This window comes from Physella acuta, unplaced genomic scaffold, assembly GCF_028476545.2.
Source record: "Physella acuta isolate Inbredline_101_S28 unplaced genomic scaffold, ASM2847654v3 ptg002255l, whole genome shotgun sequence".
NCBI lineage: Eukaryota > Metazoa > Mollusca > Gastropoda > Physidae > Physella > Physella acuta.
The window spans coordinates 1,626-19,518 of record NW_026733754.1 but is presented as its reverse complement, the minus strand read 5'-3'; the positions used below and the strand labels follow the sequence as shown (position 1 = coordinate 19,518).

At 37.5% G+C, this 17,893-nt stretch overlaps 1 protein-coding gene across 1 annotated transcript; it reads left to right on the top strand.

Annotated features, from left to right (window-relative positions):
* The first annotated feature begins 8,249 nt into the window (after nucleotides 1-8,249).
* On the top strand, nucleotides 8,250-13,674 carry LOC131932676 (bifunctional peptidase and arginyl-hydroxylase JMJD5-like). The gene is made up of 5 exons (XM_059289613.1): nucleotides 8,250-8,292; nucleotides 10,815-10,934; nucleotides 11,185-12,033; nucleotides 12,452-12,595; nucleotides 13,113-13,674. Exons 2-5 carry the CDS (start codon nucleotides 10,815-10,817, stop codon nucleotides 13,368-13,370), a joined length of 1,371 nt encoding a protein of 456 aa, XP_059145596.1. The 5' UTR covers nucleotides 8,250-8,292; the 3' UTR covers nucleotides 13,371-13,674.
* Nucleotides 13,675-17,893: the final 4,219 nt, after the last annotated feature.

Below are 17,893 nucleotides of genomic sequence, written 5' to 3'. Positions count from 1 at the left end.
GCCTTTTTTGAAATTTTAAATTCCTTCTACAGTAGAAAAAACAACTTGATTTCCATTTTCTTTTTAATATTATTTATATAAAATAAATATTAAAATTCCAATGCCTTGCTTACTCTAGTTTTACGGTAGCTACGCCACTGGTGCTATGTTGTGAGCAGAGTTTCTTCTAGGCATCTCTTCGGGCCCCCCCCCCCCCCCCCCCCCCGAAATTTTTTTACCGCCCCCCCCCCCCCCCCCCGAACGAAATGAAATTTATATAATTTATATAGAAAATATATACTTTTAACAGAGTCCGCCCCCCCGAAGAAAGTCTACCGCCCCCCCCCGCCCCCGAAAATTTCAAGTGCCCCCCCCCCCCCCCCGGAGAAAAAAGTCTGGAAGAAACGCTGGTTGTGAGTCCCTGGGACGATTGATGGCCAAAAGACATACGTGCTATTAATGTAAAGCGGCACTGAATGAAGACAGGGGAAACAAAACGACTATTGCTTCCAACAATTTAATGTAAACTGATGATGCCATAAGAAGGCAGTAGTTCCCCCTTAAAGAAACGGGTAGTCAATATAGGCACTAACCACAAAGTCAAAATTTTTATGGCATTACTTAAACATTTTTTTTTAAATTTAACTGTTTGAAAATACTTGAACTATATTTACATTAGGCTTTTAACCAGAGGCGTAGCGACCCTTCCCGGCGCCCGGGGACAAACTTTTCGATTGCACCCCCCCCTCGAGATTTCGATTTGCACCCCCCCCCCCCCTTCGAGATTTACATTTGCACCCCCCCCCTCAAACTTTCGATTTTCACCCCCCTCAACCATTCAATTTATTTTTCCAACCCATTTTGGCGCCCCCTAAGGTCGGCGCCCGGGGACATATGTCCCCCCCCCCCGCCCCCCCCCCCCTCGCTACGCTACTGCTTTTAACTCTTCTCAAATACGCCTTAAATCACTGAGGTCTTAACCAGAGGGAATTTAAAGCTTACTCGCAGTGTTGATCTAAAGATTGTTATCGTTCCCTTACCTCAGATATGCTGTCTTTCTCGAACTTTCCAAAAATGAAGATCATGGGTCCATTGTGAGATCGGTGGACAATGGTTCTCAAAAATTCTCTGGGGTACGGCAAACTAATATACAACTGAAGAAAAGTTAGTCATATATAAAGCAGTAAAAAGCTCCATGACACAGCAATTTTATTAGTGTTGTACAGTGGGTTTTTTTTTTCAGAAATATTTCTTTAAAAAAATAGTAATGTAATAAGCTTTAAATTTTGCTTAACATTTTAGATTATAAAACTTGCTTTCTTAAGTAAAAGCATGGGTCTCTAAACGTATAATAGATTTTTTTATTATTATTTTCGGTCTATTTTAAAACGTATTATGAAACACATTGTACTTAATTTCTATCGTATTTTCAATTTGTGTATACGTGAAACGTAGAGACATTGTTGTGTTACATAGTATAGTCCTGTTGTATGATTTTTTTTCTCTCAGTGTTTTCAACAACTCTAAATGCCTAATACTATACAAGCTCAGGAACCAAGATAATAATACTTCAGAACTTTGGGTTGAGCTTCGATTTAGGTTCGGAAATTAATTACAATTTCCGGCAGTATTTGTTAGAAATTTTAGATAACGGTATAACAATAATGCAATATCTGCACATTGAGTAAAGTGGTCCCGCCTAAAACTGCTGTTCAATAATGCAAATGATTCTAAAATAAACGATCGTTTTTTTTTTTACAATACACTCACAAAATCCTACATACACACAACCCCTTCATCCCCCCCCCTTTCTAAAAACACCTTTATAAAAACCAAATTGATCATGTGTGATAATGTGGATTGGCCGAGATTTTTTTTAATCTCCACTTGTCATCATGGGTAATTTTCTACAGCCTAGTGATTTATGTACATAAACAATGAAACGCTGTGTTGTGCGTGAGATTATGTGAATCGTCATACACAAGCTATTTTTGGTGGGGTTTTTTTTTTTAAATTTATTTTTTACCTCATGTTGTCCTGGCAATAAACATTTGACAGAAATCTGGTAACTTCCGTTTTTCAGGTCAGTCACGTGACCAGCTGACCTGTACTCCCCGGATTTTGTATCCACCATCCACACCCGCAACTGATCTCCCCCTCTCGCTCTTCCATGACCATATCCATCGACTAAATCCACTCGACCTTTGACCTCTTGAGACACGTCACAATTCACGACCCCCTTCTCCCCGCCCGGCACAACAACCCTCGATGACGTCAGATCCGGTAATTCCTTCTCGTCTTCTAAAGCCGGGAAACTTAGATATTCTTTTTCGAAGGGATAGATGTAGTAATGACCTTCAAGGAAACTGGGCAGTTTCAACTCTGAACGACTTATGACGTCATTCCATTGTTTTTCGGTCACTGCGTCACAGTTGCTGGTATCTGGGTGACAGATATTATTACACGTCACTTCCGCTTTCGATTTAAAAGACCTGACCACATCGTCAAGAGTAACCTTCTGCCAACTCGTTTCCGGTTTGCGTTCTGCGAAGACCTGGCGAGCTATGGAAGATTTTGTTTCGTTTCCATCTTGCGGAAGTCCTATTTTTTGTACAAAGGTGAAATGAAACTTGAAGTTGACACTGAAAATAGAAAATGTTGTACCAGAACTTGGCATGCTCTTATAAAATAATAATATATCTTTAATGTGGGGCTACTTAATACTGTATATATATATATATATATATATATATATATATATATATATATATATATATATATATATATATATATATATATAGCTGTGCACACCACTGATCGAGAAATAATTAAATGTGTGATCGATAATATTGTTACAATCAGATTAAATTAGCATATTGTACAAAGGCTTTATATATTATGCATTTCTATTTCAAATTTGCTAAAAGCCCGCTTGAGCTCAAAACTATTTCGAAATGTAATAACTGCATTGGAGCGAGTATTCATAAGATAAAGGTATCTGGCCCATGTTTAAAAAGTATGATCTGTGGGGAGGGCTATGTGATAAACAAAACAGCTTTAAAACTATAAGAGATAATCCTGACTCGTGGTTAATGACCCGTGTATTGACAGGTATTGGGGAAGGGGTGGGAGTACAAGCGGTACGGGATCAGCTAAATGCCGCGCTGTTGCATATGGGGACAAAAGCTTAGGATCAGTGTGTGTTGAAGCGCTAAATTTATGGGGTGGGGGGGGGGGGTACGGGTAAAAACAACCCGGTCTATTCACCACACAGACACTATACTTTTTTTTCAACTTTTATAATAATAGACTTTTAGATTCAGTGAAAATAAGAAAATAAAAGAAACTTTCTTTAGTAAAATCATTGTCCGCTAAAGAGTGTGAGAGATTTTATAAATAAAAAACCCTTCTATTAAGCTAAATAGTTTTATTTTTGTTGTCTTCAGTGAATTTATAAAGGTTTTTTTTTAACTTGTTTCATTTCTACTCTTAAGTAATTATGAATTTAAAAAAAAAATATTCAGCCAATACGCAAGTTTTAAAACAACCAGTAAGCCTACTTTAATATTTTTTTCATTATCCTTTCCTTTATTGGAGTTAAGACTACATACCAATGAAAATATGTCTATACTTGGGAGGTGATTGCTCAAAGATAATAATCTGTCCCTTTTTACGTCAGTGGTCAGCTCTAAGACGTAAAACAACCTTTTGTGCAGCCCCCCTTACCCCATAAGTTTTGAGTGCCCCCCCCCCCCATTTTAGGAGAAAAATGTCTGAAAGAAACACTTAATCCGTGACCAACACATCGCCGTCATCTAACGCTGGTGTTCCCTCCCCACGCTCACACTTTCCCATTGAATTCAGTAACCTTATTGACTAATTCTACATCTAATTGTATTTAAAAAATCAATTATTCTAGCGCTGATCTTAGGAAACGAACGTAGCTGGAAAGTTTGAATGCAATCGTTGAATTAGAATCAGAAGCGTAGCGACTCATTCGGGCGCTTTGGGCTAACGTTCAATCTTTCGCCCTCACCACACGTTTATATAGTTATTCACGTTGCCAATAAAGCGACCCCCCCCCCCTCCCCTATTTTGACAGCCGTTTTTACTTTGGTGTCGCACAATTAATGTAGAAATAAGTCAGGAATGCCAAGAGGCAGTTTAGAGTCTGAGCTTTGACTGTGTATTATTTAGAACGGCAGCTTAGAATATGTTTTGTTTTTAAACCACGCTTGGCGCCTTCCCACAAACACTCCCTAAGCTACTCCTGGGATTAGGACCAGGTCTAAATTGGATTTCTAAGCACTGAAAGGAATTAACTTAGATATGAATCTATAAGGAAAAACGCGTGTGAATTATGTTTGTTGACATGTCTCTTCTCAGTTGTGTATATTTAAAACATGTATAATCAATACAATCAACAATGAGATGCTTACCCTCTAGTATATAAGAAAGCTATGGTAACAAGCGCAAATATAACAACCACAAGGAAGACACACTTCAAGCCAACCCCTTCCATTTTGCAATAAATGGCCATTTTAAGACACTTGACACACAATTTGCTGCTTAAACTCAATCAACCTATGTCTTTAAACATGAACAAGCCTCAAATATGAAAGAAAAGAAACGAGACTGTGATGCCTAAAAACTATCGATTATCGTGAATACAGAATGAATGTTCGCAGACAAAGGCAAGCAGCGTTGACATATTTAAAAAAAAACATTCTTTACTAAAAAGAGTAGGGAAATAAATAGCATTTACGCTAAACCAACAAAGAGAGGAGGGTTATATTATTAATACAAAATTGTTTGCATGTCTATTTAATTAAACCAGCCTCTATTTTCAATTATTTCTTTTAAAATGGGGTTCTTAATGGACCGAATAACACGTTTTATGTAAGGCGTAGTTGTTTAGTAAACGACGGAGTATAATGTTTGCAATCCTTGTAAATTTTTTAAGTGTCCCGAGAAACAACATTGATAAAGTCGGGCAATTTTAAATTAAGCTATTCAAATTAATTAACGGGTCATTACGGTTCAATGCACACAAACTGCTTGTATGTCACCCCCCTAAATGGTGTCACCCGGTGCGGTCGCACCCCCTGACCCCCCTCGCTACGCCCCTGCTTGTATGTCACCACAAACGAATCAGCGAATTATCAGCAACACAGACACGCAAAAATCACCAAGAAAGGCCCACCTGGATTTTCCCTAAAATCCACAATAGCCGATATAAATAACACGTAAAATCTTGCAAACAATGAGAGGTATTATGAACCTTGTTTTTACGAAAAACGAAATAATCGGTGGAATGTTGTAGATAAAGTGTTGAACCTCACGGAATGTTCAAATAATAGTGCATAGTATGATAGCATACCAATACGCATATGGTGGCCTTCAGTTCTACTATAAGAGCTAGCAGAGTTTCTTCCAGGCATCTCTTCAGGGGGGCGAAGCCCCCCCGAAATTTTTTTACCGCCCCCCCCCCCCCCCCCCCCGAACGATATGAAATTTATATAATTTATATAGAAAATATATACTTTTAACAGTGTCCGCCCCCCCGAAGAAAGTTTACCGCCCCCCCCCCCCCCGAAGATTTCAAGTGCCCCCCCCCGGAGAAAAAAGTCTGGAAGAAACACTGAGAGCTAGTTATGTGGATATGAGGGGGGGGTTGTAATAGTGAAGACATGTTACCAGGGGTGGACTGACTGTGTTCAAGAGGCCCGGGGAAATATTAAAAGCGACTCGCAACACCAGATTGAAATTTAAATTTTTGCATTTTTTTCTCCATCAAAGTCTCAATTTTACACCATGATATGAAGAGATGGAAATGGTATAATAGAGAAATACCAACAAATATTTTTTTAAAGTCAAACCACTAATAGGACTATTACAGCACTGTTTCTCGGGAAACCGCATATTACTCTGAATTTTGAATACAAATTGGAAGTGTTTTACTTAATCGATTTCCTTCTGTAAAAACATATCTGCTTCCCTCATATTATACATCAGCATCTATACAGCACCTCCTTGTTACAGAGGCGTAGCGACCCTTCCCGGCGCCCGGGGACAAACTTTCGATTTGCACCCCTCCCCCCTCAACCTTTCGATTTGCACCGCCCCCCTCAACCTTTCGATTTGCACCCCCCCCCCCCCCCATCAAACTTTCGATTTGCACCCCCCTAACTTTCGATTTGTTTTTATAACCCTTTTGGCGCCCCCTAAGGTTGGCGCCCGGGGACATATTCCCCCCCCCCCCCTCGCTAAGCCTCTGTCTTGTTATTGATTTAAAAAATGTATTGTTCGAAGGAGATCAATAGGCTATCGATTTAAATGTATTATTGATACCCATCTATTAATAGCCTTGGGAACAAGTGTCGTAAGCTACATTTTGCTCCTGGGTGGGGGGGGGGGCTTCAAAACTCAGAATAAGCCTTTTATTTTTTCTTCTTATGTCCCTCCCCCCCCCCCCCCCCCCCCACCTAGGGTTTGCGCCCAGGCGGTAGCCCCATCCTCCTTTCTAAAGCTACGCCTCTGCTGTTCATTGCCTATGGGACCTGAGCTAAATTTATTTAGCGACAATTGATTTTAACTACAATAAACTTAGTCATTTTTAGAGTACATTAAAAAGGCGCCAGCGTTTATCCATGGAATAATCATATAACGTAAGTTATCTCTCTCGTCTAAATACCGGAGATATAAACAAAGAGCAGTAACTTGAGCAAGCCACCTAAAATTTCATAAAAACGACAACATAAGCCTTATTTATCGGCAGTTCATGCTCCAACGACTCTATACAGTTAAAGATATCTTGCCGATATTTCAAAAAAGAAAATGTAATAACGCAAATTAGCACAAAATGCGAATTTTAAATTAAAAGGTAACAATACATATATATATATACATAATATATGGGCTTATATGTGTGTTTGCGTGTATGCATGTGTGTTTAGTCAATTATATAAAACATAACTAGCCAGAGGCGTAGCGATGGGGGTGGGTGGGGGTGAGGTGGGTTGGGGGGGGGCACATGTTCCCGGGCGGCGACCTTAGGGGGCGCCAAAATGGGTTGGAAAAAGTAATCAAAATTTTGAGGGGGGGGGGGTGCAAATCAAAAGTTTGAGGGGGGGGGGTGTGCAAATCAAAAGTTTGAGGGGGGGTGCAAATCGAAAGTTTGTCCCCGGGAAGGGTCGCTACGCCTCTGTAACTAGCTTTTGCATTATTTGAACTCAGGTTGGCTACGATAGTCGTACAGTCTTTAAATATGGGCCACCAAACTCGTAACCTCTCATTCCTGTCATCCACGTCAGCAACCATTCATTAAGGTGAACTAGGCGGTTGCTAGGGCACTATCCAAAGGGGACGCAAAAATGTGTAATCACCATTACAAAACAATAATCAACTTTGATTATAGTATTTAATTATAGACAGGGTAGGCCTAATATAATAAGAATTTCGAATATCCCAAATTTTTGTCTAATTTTAATGTTGATTTAGAGATCACTTCAGTGCACGACAGTGCGGGTCAATAATTTATTTCATAATGGTATTTTATAAGCTTTGTTGTTTTTTTCTTTAGGGGGTCATCCATAAATGACGTCAAGCTTTTTTGACGATTTTTACCCCCCCCCCCTCCCCTCCGTCACACGTCGTCACAAAAAGCCAGACCCCCCTAAAATGACGCCACACCTCAGCCTACACACCCCCCACCCCTCAAAAGAGTGGGCATGACTTAAAAAAGGACTTTTGTGTAACCGCCGTTCGGTTTTGCCACAATTTTAAAAATCGCCTTAGCACTGAAACGCGACTAATACTTAAATTTGGTACACGGGCACCCGATGGCTTGAATGAACAGATATCTTTCACCTAACAACCCCCCCCCCCCCCCTCCCGCATACACCACGCCCCCAACCCCACCCCTATACGGTGTCCAAGCGTCCTTCTCACGCGTCTTTTCTTTTGGATATCGTGGCTAGCAGACAAGACGTGTTTTCACTGTCGAGCTAAGTAAAAAAATGTGTTACTGTTTGTCTTTATATTCAGCAGTTTATTTTTTTAAATCCCAGTTCTGTTAGGCCTAAATATTTATTTGGCAGATTTCGGTAATTTGCCAGCTCTCTAGTACTGAAAATTAACAAAAGAACAATAACAAAGGGAGGCTTAACTTAAAACTTTAATTAAAGTTAAAAGCAAAACTTAAAACTGAAAGTCGTGCAGTGGACGCAGTAATCTAGATATAGAATCTAGATTCTAGATCTAATATCTAGATTCACCTTTGACTTACTGAGAATAACCGAACACTCTCACACAGTAATAATTATTGTGGTATTATAATTTTTTAGGTTATAAACTTATATTTAATATTTTGACTAAGCGCTAGTTTAGTAGTTAGTAGTCTAGTAGTGTAGTTAGGCTAGTACTAGTAGACTAGTAGACTCAAGCAAGAGTCAAGAAGACTCAGTTCAGTAACTTTTGTATTGTAACTTTATTAATTTATTATTATATTTTATATTAACTACTTTTTCTTACTACAGTGTACAGTTACTAACTTACTTAGTAATACTTACTACTAGTACTAGTACTAAGCACTGACTTAGTAAATAGTAAGTATGTTAGTCAATTTAGTTAGTGTCACAAAGTGTGAGTAGTTGTAGATGTAGTCGAAGTGATTTTAGTTATTAGTAGAATATTAATTATTAGGTAAAACCTTAGTTTAGCGTAGGATATTATCGGGTAATGTTTGTTGAGTTTCGGTAACTACATTTACGGTAAACCATGGTTTAGGGGTCATCCATAAATGACGTCACTCTTTTTTTTGACGATTTTTACCTCCCCCCCCCTCCTCTCCGTCACACGTCGTCACAAAAAGTCAGACCCCCCCCCTAAAATGACGTCACATCTCAACCTACAACCCCCTCAAATTTGCAGTTGAATTTTTTTAAAACATCGATATTTTTCTAAAATCTTGTCTAAACTATTACAATTTATTAAACGAAGTGATTTTTCTCCCCAACGTCTCCACTTAGTCGGCAAAAGATAGCTCTGCGCATGCGCAGAGACCTATGGCTAGGGTTAGGGCTAGAATGAGGGTTAGGGATAGGATTAGGGTTGGTGTTAGGGTTCTACTGTTGTAAACACACGCATGCGCAGTACCATCGAAAACATCACCGCGATGACAAGTCATAGTTTCTCTCCATTGCGCATGCATATGTTATTCCGGCTAGCATCGGCCTTTATTAAAACAGTTATCTAAAACTCGGAATAACATCTAAAATTCGTTTTCTAACATTGCTTTTTTATAATGCAAAAGTGTGACGTCGCAACATCTGAATCCCTCCCTCCCCCCTCATCACACATCGTCACAAAATTACGGACCCCCCCTCCCCCCTACGAGTGTGACGTCATTTTTGGATGACCCCTTATTTGACCATCGAAATATAAATAAAGTGAAAATCGATTGTAGTAAATTAATGTTTTAATTTTTTAAGTTTAATCGACAAAAGGAAACATGAATAAATATAATAGTAGATTTAAATAAGTAGATCTAAAAATAAAAAATATAAATAATAGAGTCAAATGTAATAATTTGTTTAGGTCTAATGTTTTTGGCTTGCAGCGAATATGCATTAATTAATTGGATCTAGATCTAGCTAGCTGCTAGGCCAAGTAAAAAAAATCTAGATTACGAAAATAGTAAAAATGATTACAAAAATGTTAAAATGATAACAAAAATAGTAAAAATGACTAGAGACAAGGTTCGTACCCTATTTTGAAAATGAAACCAGACCTTTGTAACCACACCATTATTAGTGCTTATAGAAACTTTTGTCTGCTATTAAAAACTACCGGTATCCCCCCCCCCCCCCCCCACACACACACACACACAACAAGAGACGGCGGAGGGGTTACTGTGAGGTCACAGTAGCCAAGTCTAATACATCATAGCCTGAACTGTACTGTAACCTTTTTAATTCCCCCTCCCCCCACCCTCCCCAGTCAAACAGCACCAACTACGTACTTGGGGTCACGGTGTGTTCATACAAGTTTAGATATCAGTGACCTTAGTTATTAGGAGGGGCGGGTTAGTCTAGCCCTAATGGTCAGTCTTTACAAAGATTTCAAAATCAGTTTGGAGAGTGAATTCAAAATACAGGTAGTTAAATTATACAAAGACTACCAGTTACAGCTTCCTGCATAATTTTTTTATAAGACTACCTGCCTGCATCCTCAGACAAACTTAAGAAATAAGAGCAGTAAAAAAAAAGAGGTCAAGATTAACGAACCCTGTTAAACACAAATAAAATAAATATATCCAAATTTTAAACATTGATATTCATCACAGAAACTAGTGAACTCTAAACATCAAAAAGGGAATTTAACTACTGTGCTAGACTAGATCTATTAAAAAATCTAGATTTAGGGCCTATATCAGATTATGTGTAATAAGAATAAGCTGCTTCTTGGGATAAAGTTTTAGTTATAGCCTTTTTATAGGTATAGTTGTCAGCTATAATCAATTAATGAAACACACAAAATATACGTTTATGGACAATTCCATTGTTGGACATCAGTACACTCAATATTCAGTCCTTTGTTTTCATCTATTAGAACTTAACTCTACTTTTAGTTTACAGAGATAAATTTCTTTAATTTAAAACAAAAATTTTAATAGTTTTAACTAAAAAAATACAAATGACAAATGTGCAAAAAAATTTCATTAAAGTAATTTATAGTCTCTCAATTTTTTGGGTTAAAGGAAGTATTGACACATTCATTTTGTTTCCAACCCTATTCAAAGCTATTTACATTATTTGCCATGTATTTTCTTTTAGATGGATGAAATTGACAAGAATGTAGAGGGAGAGAAATTGGCTGCTATAAAGCCAGTGAAAAAATTACTTCCAGCGAAGCCAGAAGAATTATTGGCAGTCATTTCAGAAAATAGGTCCATGGTATGCGTATTCATTTTTTTTCATTTCTAATTATTATTTTGTTATAGGCCTAGATCTTTTTAAAACCATTGGCTGAAACATCACCACCCTAAAATACACTCACCACATTTGAAAACAATCTACAGAAAAAAATACAAGTGATATTATTAGGTACTAAACAAAGTGTATCTAAAAGATAATAATTACTTAATATAGTAATATTTAAGTTAATAAATTATCAGTCGTTATAATTGAAATTTGTATATTCCAGGGTAATGCATTTAAGTTTTTACTAAATGAAGCAGTGAATACATTGTACGCTGGAAACGATGCAGACTGCTTAGACATGTGTGAGCCTCTTCACCACAAAGTATGGGAAGAGCTGAACACTGGTTACTGGAAGGATGTCCCGATCTGTTGGAGGCAGGCGTACTCTCTTGTCTCTGTGATGAAGGCCTTGTGCCTCTGTTCCCTACTCTCCGACACAACCAGGAACATTGATCACATGACAATAATAAAAACCTGTGATATGGGGTTGCTTATGGGAGCACCCATACTAAACAATATATTAGCCAGGATGTCTCATGAATTTCAGGAAGCTTTTGGCTTTTTGAAATATGAGAAAGCAGAAGAAGAAAACAGTGTAGATGATGATAAGCCTTGCTTTAGTGAAGTCTCAGCGGGTAAGAAAGCGAAATTAGATGAAGTCATTAACCCTGAGCAAGATAAGCAGAAGGCTGAGAAAGAAAAGGAGACGGAAAATGTGGATATGTCGATATCATTGCCACCTCGTGTGGAGACTCAGACCACTCGTGACATCCCACGCTGCTCGTGCCCGTCTGTTGAAATGTTTCAAGCCATGTTTCTTGAGTCCGGTCATCCAGTTGTCATCACAGACGCAATAGGATACTGGCCTGCGCTGACCACTCGCAAATGGACTGTTGATTATTTGAGATCAGTGGCGGGCTGTCGAACTGTGCCTGTGGAAATAGGATCAAGATACACAGAAGATGACTGGACCCAAAAGTTAATAACTATTAATGAGTTAATTGATACTTATATTGCAAACCCTAAGTCTGATACTAAAGCTTATCTGGCACAACATCAGCTATTTGACCAGGTAATATTTTTTTGTTTTTAGTTAATTACTGCTTGTCAGCTTAGTTATCGAACATTTTGCAATGGTGATAAGCTTGATAGAATGCATATTATTTCATTTTCGTAGGTATATTTATTTATTTATTTATTATAATCAACACTAGTCAAATTTGGTCTATAAAAATGTAACATAAAGCGACATAAACCCTTTTGAGGATGAAGCATTAAAAATAATAATAATTAATGGTTTTGTAACCATAACGCTTTGTTCTTTTTCCCCATTTGGTAATGATACACACCTTCTAGAATATAATCTCAACACTAATTTTTCTGATACCAGTAGAAGACCTCATCTCCCTCCTGACAACTCTGTGTTATTCCAATATGTTTCATCCATTAGAGGTGAGGAATTAACTAACCTGTGTTGTTGTATCCATTAGGTCTGGGAGTTGCGAGATGACATCAGTGTGCCAGTGTACTGTTGCCTGGGTAAGGAAGAAGACGTGGACATCAACGCCTGGTTTGGGCCTGCTGGTACAATATCTCCACTTCACCAGGACCCAAAACACAACTTCCTCTGTCAGGTGAGTACAGATTTTTTATATCATCACTTTTTTTAAAAATAACATTTTGCTAAAATAATGTATATTTCCTTCGTAAAATATTTTAAACATAATGTAAAGAAATGTTGTTGAAGTAACCATATTATACAGCCCTTAAATGAAGTGCTCAAGTAGATTAACTGTCTAACTAAAGGAATAGGTATAAACTATGGGAGGCTTAATAACAAAACTAATTCACTTTCATTTTAAGATCTAAAATTCTGCTAATATTCCACTGTTAAAAGCAAGTAAAGCAGTTTAAGAAGCAGTTCATTAGAAATGTTTTCTCTTAAGTGCATGTTTTTATTTATATCTAAATATAATAAGGTAGCACCAAAATCTTGTCTGGCTCATTTAAAATGTGTGCCTTTTTAATTGGATCAATCAAAATTTTATATTAAATCACATTTCTTGAGAAAAACACTAATTATGTTGAATTTATTTACTGCAGTATTTATTTAAAAATTGAGTTAATATATTGTTACTGTTATTGATGTAGGTGATGGGCACGAAGTACATCAGACTTTACTCAAGTGAACACACAAGCAGCATGTACCCCCATGAGGGTTTCCTGTTACACAACACCAGCCAGATAGACCTGGACTCCCCAGACCTGGAGAAGTTTCCAGACTTTGCCAGCCTGCCCTGTCTGGAGTGTGTTCTCAGGCCAGGGGAGATGCTGTACATTCCACCCAACCACTGGCACTATGTCAAATCCTTGTCTGTCAGTTTCTCTGTCAGTTTCTGGTGGCAGTGAGGTTTTATGTGTGTTGTATCACTTGAATGTTGTAGGGGAGGTGTCAAAGTTATGGTCCCAATCACTAGCACTATGTTAAGTCATTTTCTCTGAGTTTTTGATGAGTTTCTTGTATTACTTTAAGGGGTGGAGTGAGGATGGTTACCAAAGTTATGGTACCAAACACTTAAATCAAGTTGTCATCTGTTAGTTTCTTCTCTGTCAGTTTCTCTGACATCTCATGGCAGTGATGGCTGGGTTTCTTGTATCACATAAAGGAAGAAGGGTGTTGAGGTACCAAAGCAGTGGTTCTTAACACTTAAAATTATGTCTGTTAGTTTCTTTCTCATTTCCTGCTTTTCAGATGTGTGGGTGTCTTGTTTAACCTAAATTGGTGGGTTGGTTAGAGGGAGAGGGGGGGGGATCCAAAGTTATGGTTCTAACCATGTAAATTAGGTTAAGTTAGTCGGTTAGTTTCAGTGTCTTCTTCTGGTGGTAGTGGGGGGGGGGGGGGAGAGGCACAAAAATTGTTCCCTACCACTGGCATTAAATTAAACCATTATCTATATGTTTCCTGTGTTGCTTGATGATCTTGTGGAGCTACTAAAGCTTTGTTATCTTTTAGTTTCACTTCCAGCGTCTCGTTCTAGTGATGCCTGGCTTCTTGAATCATGTTAAAGGTTTGGATCTAATAGAAATGAAGATAAACATTCACTGACATTCCTCTCTCTCTGTATCCATTACTGCTTACAAGTTATGTTTATAGGCATCAGTCTTGTTACAAGTAGCACTAACAACTTTCTGTTACAAATTAAACATGAAACAGCAGATGATAAATGGATCCAATGGCACAGGTGCTCTGTGTGACAATCATGTTTTCATTTAGAATGTTTGTGTTGCCATTGTTTTGTGCCATGAAATCAGAATTTAAAATTTCATCCAGTGTGTATTAATTTTTTTTTTAAATATTGGATCATTTAAAGAAAAGATATTTAACACATCGGGATTTCAACAAAATATTTATATGAGTCAACACTATAGCACTTTGTAAGCTAATAGTAATACATTATACCTGAAATTGTTACTGTATATTTCTCTTTCCATACATTTTCATAAGTTATGTAAACATATATGATGTGTGTATTGTTATGCTGTTGTTAGCAGCGAAATCAAGTATTAATTCAACTCCTGATTTAAAAAGCAATTGCCTTACAACTATTTATCTCTGCCTATTCACACTTTTGCAAAATGTATTTATGCCATAATGTTTTTGTACTCAAGGTTTTCAGCCATTTTGTTTGCCATCATACCTGATTGAAACTATGAACCAAATAAACTACTGATACCTGTAACTGAGATGTATGATGATAACATGATGTATGATTTTTTATCACTTGGCAACATCACATATGTATATATCATTACAACAAATATTACTATTTTTAAGCATTGCTAGTGGTACATAGCATATTTTTGCTCCATAAAGGCACTTTATTAAATTAATAGAAATAAAAAGTGGATTTAACAACTCCTGATTTTGAAGAGTTAAATAGATCTATATGGTAATTGATTTATTGTTATATTTTTTTGTATAATTTTTATTGTATAATGTTTGTAACATTAATCATTGTTGTAGATTATATTCTGTTTTATGTAATTATTAAATTCAATGAAGTTATTTTTGTTTTGCTAAAATTGACTAGAGTGATCACCAAAGCTTCATCCTAATAAACTGATTCTGCACTCTCATGTTGTACATATGAATTTTAAATGGGATAGTGAATAAGTTCATTTACAATGTTTAGGTGGATTCAAAATGTAAAAAAAAAATTAGTTTTTCTAATTTCTACAATGAATAGTATGTAGTGGTTTTTTTTATTGTTTAGATGACTTTACTATGAGCAAAATCCACAGAGAAAACTTAATAAAATTGATTTTGGTTATTTCCCTTACTACATTGTTAGAAAAATTTTCAGTTCATTTAATATGGCATTTGTTGTAAATATTGTATATAGGTGTAGTTATGCACACCGAAAGTTGAACTTTTGATAACAATAAACTAATTGCATATTGATTTTCAACTTTTTATTGTTACTATAATACAAGGCTAAGACTATTAAAGCTTCATGTTTGTTAATAGGTCCTAGTATCAAAGCAGCTGTAAATTGTGACTTTGTTACTAATCTTCTAACAAGTTCAATAGAAATAGTAAGAATATATAGTCCATTTTACTTTGGATCTTGTGTAGCCTATATATAACACAAAACTGTTGTCTTCTGTGTACCTCAGACTAATTCACCAGTTTATAATTTCAAACATTCTAAAGGTGCTTAAAAATGGTCAGTTTTTATCAAAGATTTATTTTTTAGTTCTGTATGGTTAGGACTACTGTTTGCTTTTGAGTGGTGGGTAAAAAGAGTAGGGTTTCTTTCAGATATTTTTCTCCAGGTGGCTACTTGAAACTCCAGGGATGGGGTATCTAGAAAATATCACGTGGGTGGACACTGAGTTAAGTGTAAAACTGGACACATTTTTATGAATATTGAGACAACGATTTGACAAATATGTCAACTCCTTTTTACTATCAGTAGCTGCTATCTTGCGTACCATTTCTTGTAGTGCAGGTGCATTATATTCAAGCATGGAATTTTACTCTGCACAGCTGGAAATACCTATTCTCTCTGCTAACTCCAGAGCCGGCGTTTGGGGGGTGGCGAATGGGGCGGCCGCCCCAGGCCCCGCGCTTGAAGGGGCACCGCGCTTTTGCACCGTCATTGTTGTCTGAATTAGTTTTTAAACTTAAATAATCGTTGCAGAATTCAAACTGAGGCCATGGTTGGTTTTACTGAGTTTTCATCCACCTGAACTGGGACAGACCGTTATTCTGAAGAAAGACATTAGTGTCACACCTAGCAGTGTAAAGGGCACGTTCGCCTCGCAATTGACCTGGGGTGACTGGAGATAGCGGTCGCGAATTAGCCCCCCCCCCCCCCCCCACACCTGACATGCAGAGTTTCTTCCAGGCATCTCTTCAGGGGAGGAAGAAAGTCTACCGCCCCCTCCCCTCCCTGAATGAAATAAAATTTACATAGAAAACATACTTTTACCAGTGTCCGCCTCCCCCCCCCCCCGGGAAAATGTTGTCCACCGTCCCCCTCCCCACCACGAAAATATCAAGTGTCCCCCCGGAGAAAACAGTCTGGAAGAAACACTGCTGACATGGGATGTAAATATGGGAAAACACGTAATGAGGTACCCTATTGTATTCGGACCGATGAAAACTTTTTTTTAGTGAGTAGGAGGTATCTTTTATGTAATTATGCTTATACATTAAAATACTTTTGAAGGGCATCCATACAGTAATTATGTCCTTATTTATTTTGGTGATCTATAAGGGCATTTATAATGGTTAAGACTATATTGATTTTTTATTTTAAATATTGTAGGGATTCTAAACAAAATGTGAAGTCCATACTGTTTTTATACATCTGCCGAGTTTGCCTTATTGTAAACTTGTCCTGATTTCTCACACGTCTAAAGTACCGACATTAACGGCAGTCCAAGCATGCTGTGGAGAAACTCATAAATAAGCTCTAGCAGGTTGTCACGTGGTTCACTTCTTAATTATAGACACGAACCTTCTATTGTGAGACCGCGGTCTTGACCGGTAAAGTAATACGTGGACGCTCTTTAAACACGAGGCTCCTCTCCTCTTGAATTACTCTGGTCAAAGATCCAGTAACGTAGTGCCGGAACTTGGAGATCCTTTTCCTAGGGTCTGTCATCTCACATCCATAGGTTTAAATCCACAGTTATCCTTTACCTCACCCCGACCAACTGTCAGCAACTCCAGCGTTCTACCTTTCCCAGCGTCTGTGATTACATTCGAGTAATTTCTTTTGGATATCAATAGCCGAAAAGTGTTGATTCACGATTCGAGATAAGTCCAAATTCAAGCAATGTTTTTTATATTTGTTTTAACTTTACTTTTATTTTGTTGATATTTTAATTTGTCTAAAATTCTCTGCTTACTAACCGTTTTTGTCCTGATTTTTGGCATGTGATTTTCTTTGGTGATTTGGTATCGATTATAGAACTGTCAAAAGTGATTTAATATCTTAGGAAATATCAAATAACATTAGGTAAACCGTGGGAGAGGTGAACATCTGCTATTAAAGTGAGTTCGGCATAAACTCAAAAACATGTATGCGTTATTACGTGCGCATGTGTATTTTAAATATATATGTATATATATATATATATATATATATATATATATATATATATATATATATATATATATATATATATATATATATATAAACATTTGGGAGGGGGTCTGGAGTTAGCCAGTGCATCCACATTCCTTTGCGCACACCAAAATTCGTACACTATTTCGCTGAATTGACACAGCCTCGCTGTAGATCTGTTTTTAGACACCTATGGAAAAAATTCAGGCCCCGCTCGGAGTGTTGGCCTGAGCCCCGCGTATTCCTAACGCCGGCTCTGGCTAACTCCAATGATAGACCAATTATTGCCATAAT

Bases quoted from the DNA above. Each gene is read 5' to 3' on its own strand.
- LOC131932676 (XM_059289613.1), top strand. From the start codon at position 10,815: ATGGATGAAATTGACAAGAATGTAGAGGGAGAGAAATTGGCTGCTATA. The intron at 10,935-11,184 runs GTATGCGTATTC...TGTATATTCCAG, and splicing joins TTTCAGAAAATAGGTCCATG to GGTAATGCATTTAAGTTTTT. The intron at 12,034-12,451 runs GTAATATTTTTT...TGTATCCATTAG, and splicing joins AACATCAGCTATTTGACCAG to GTCTGGGAGTTGCGAGATGA.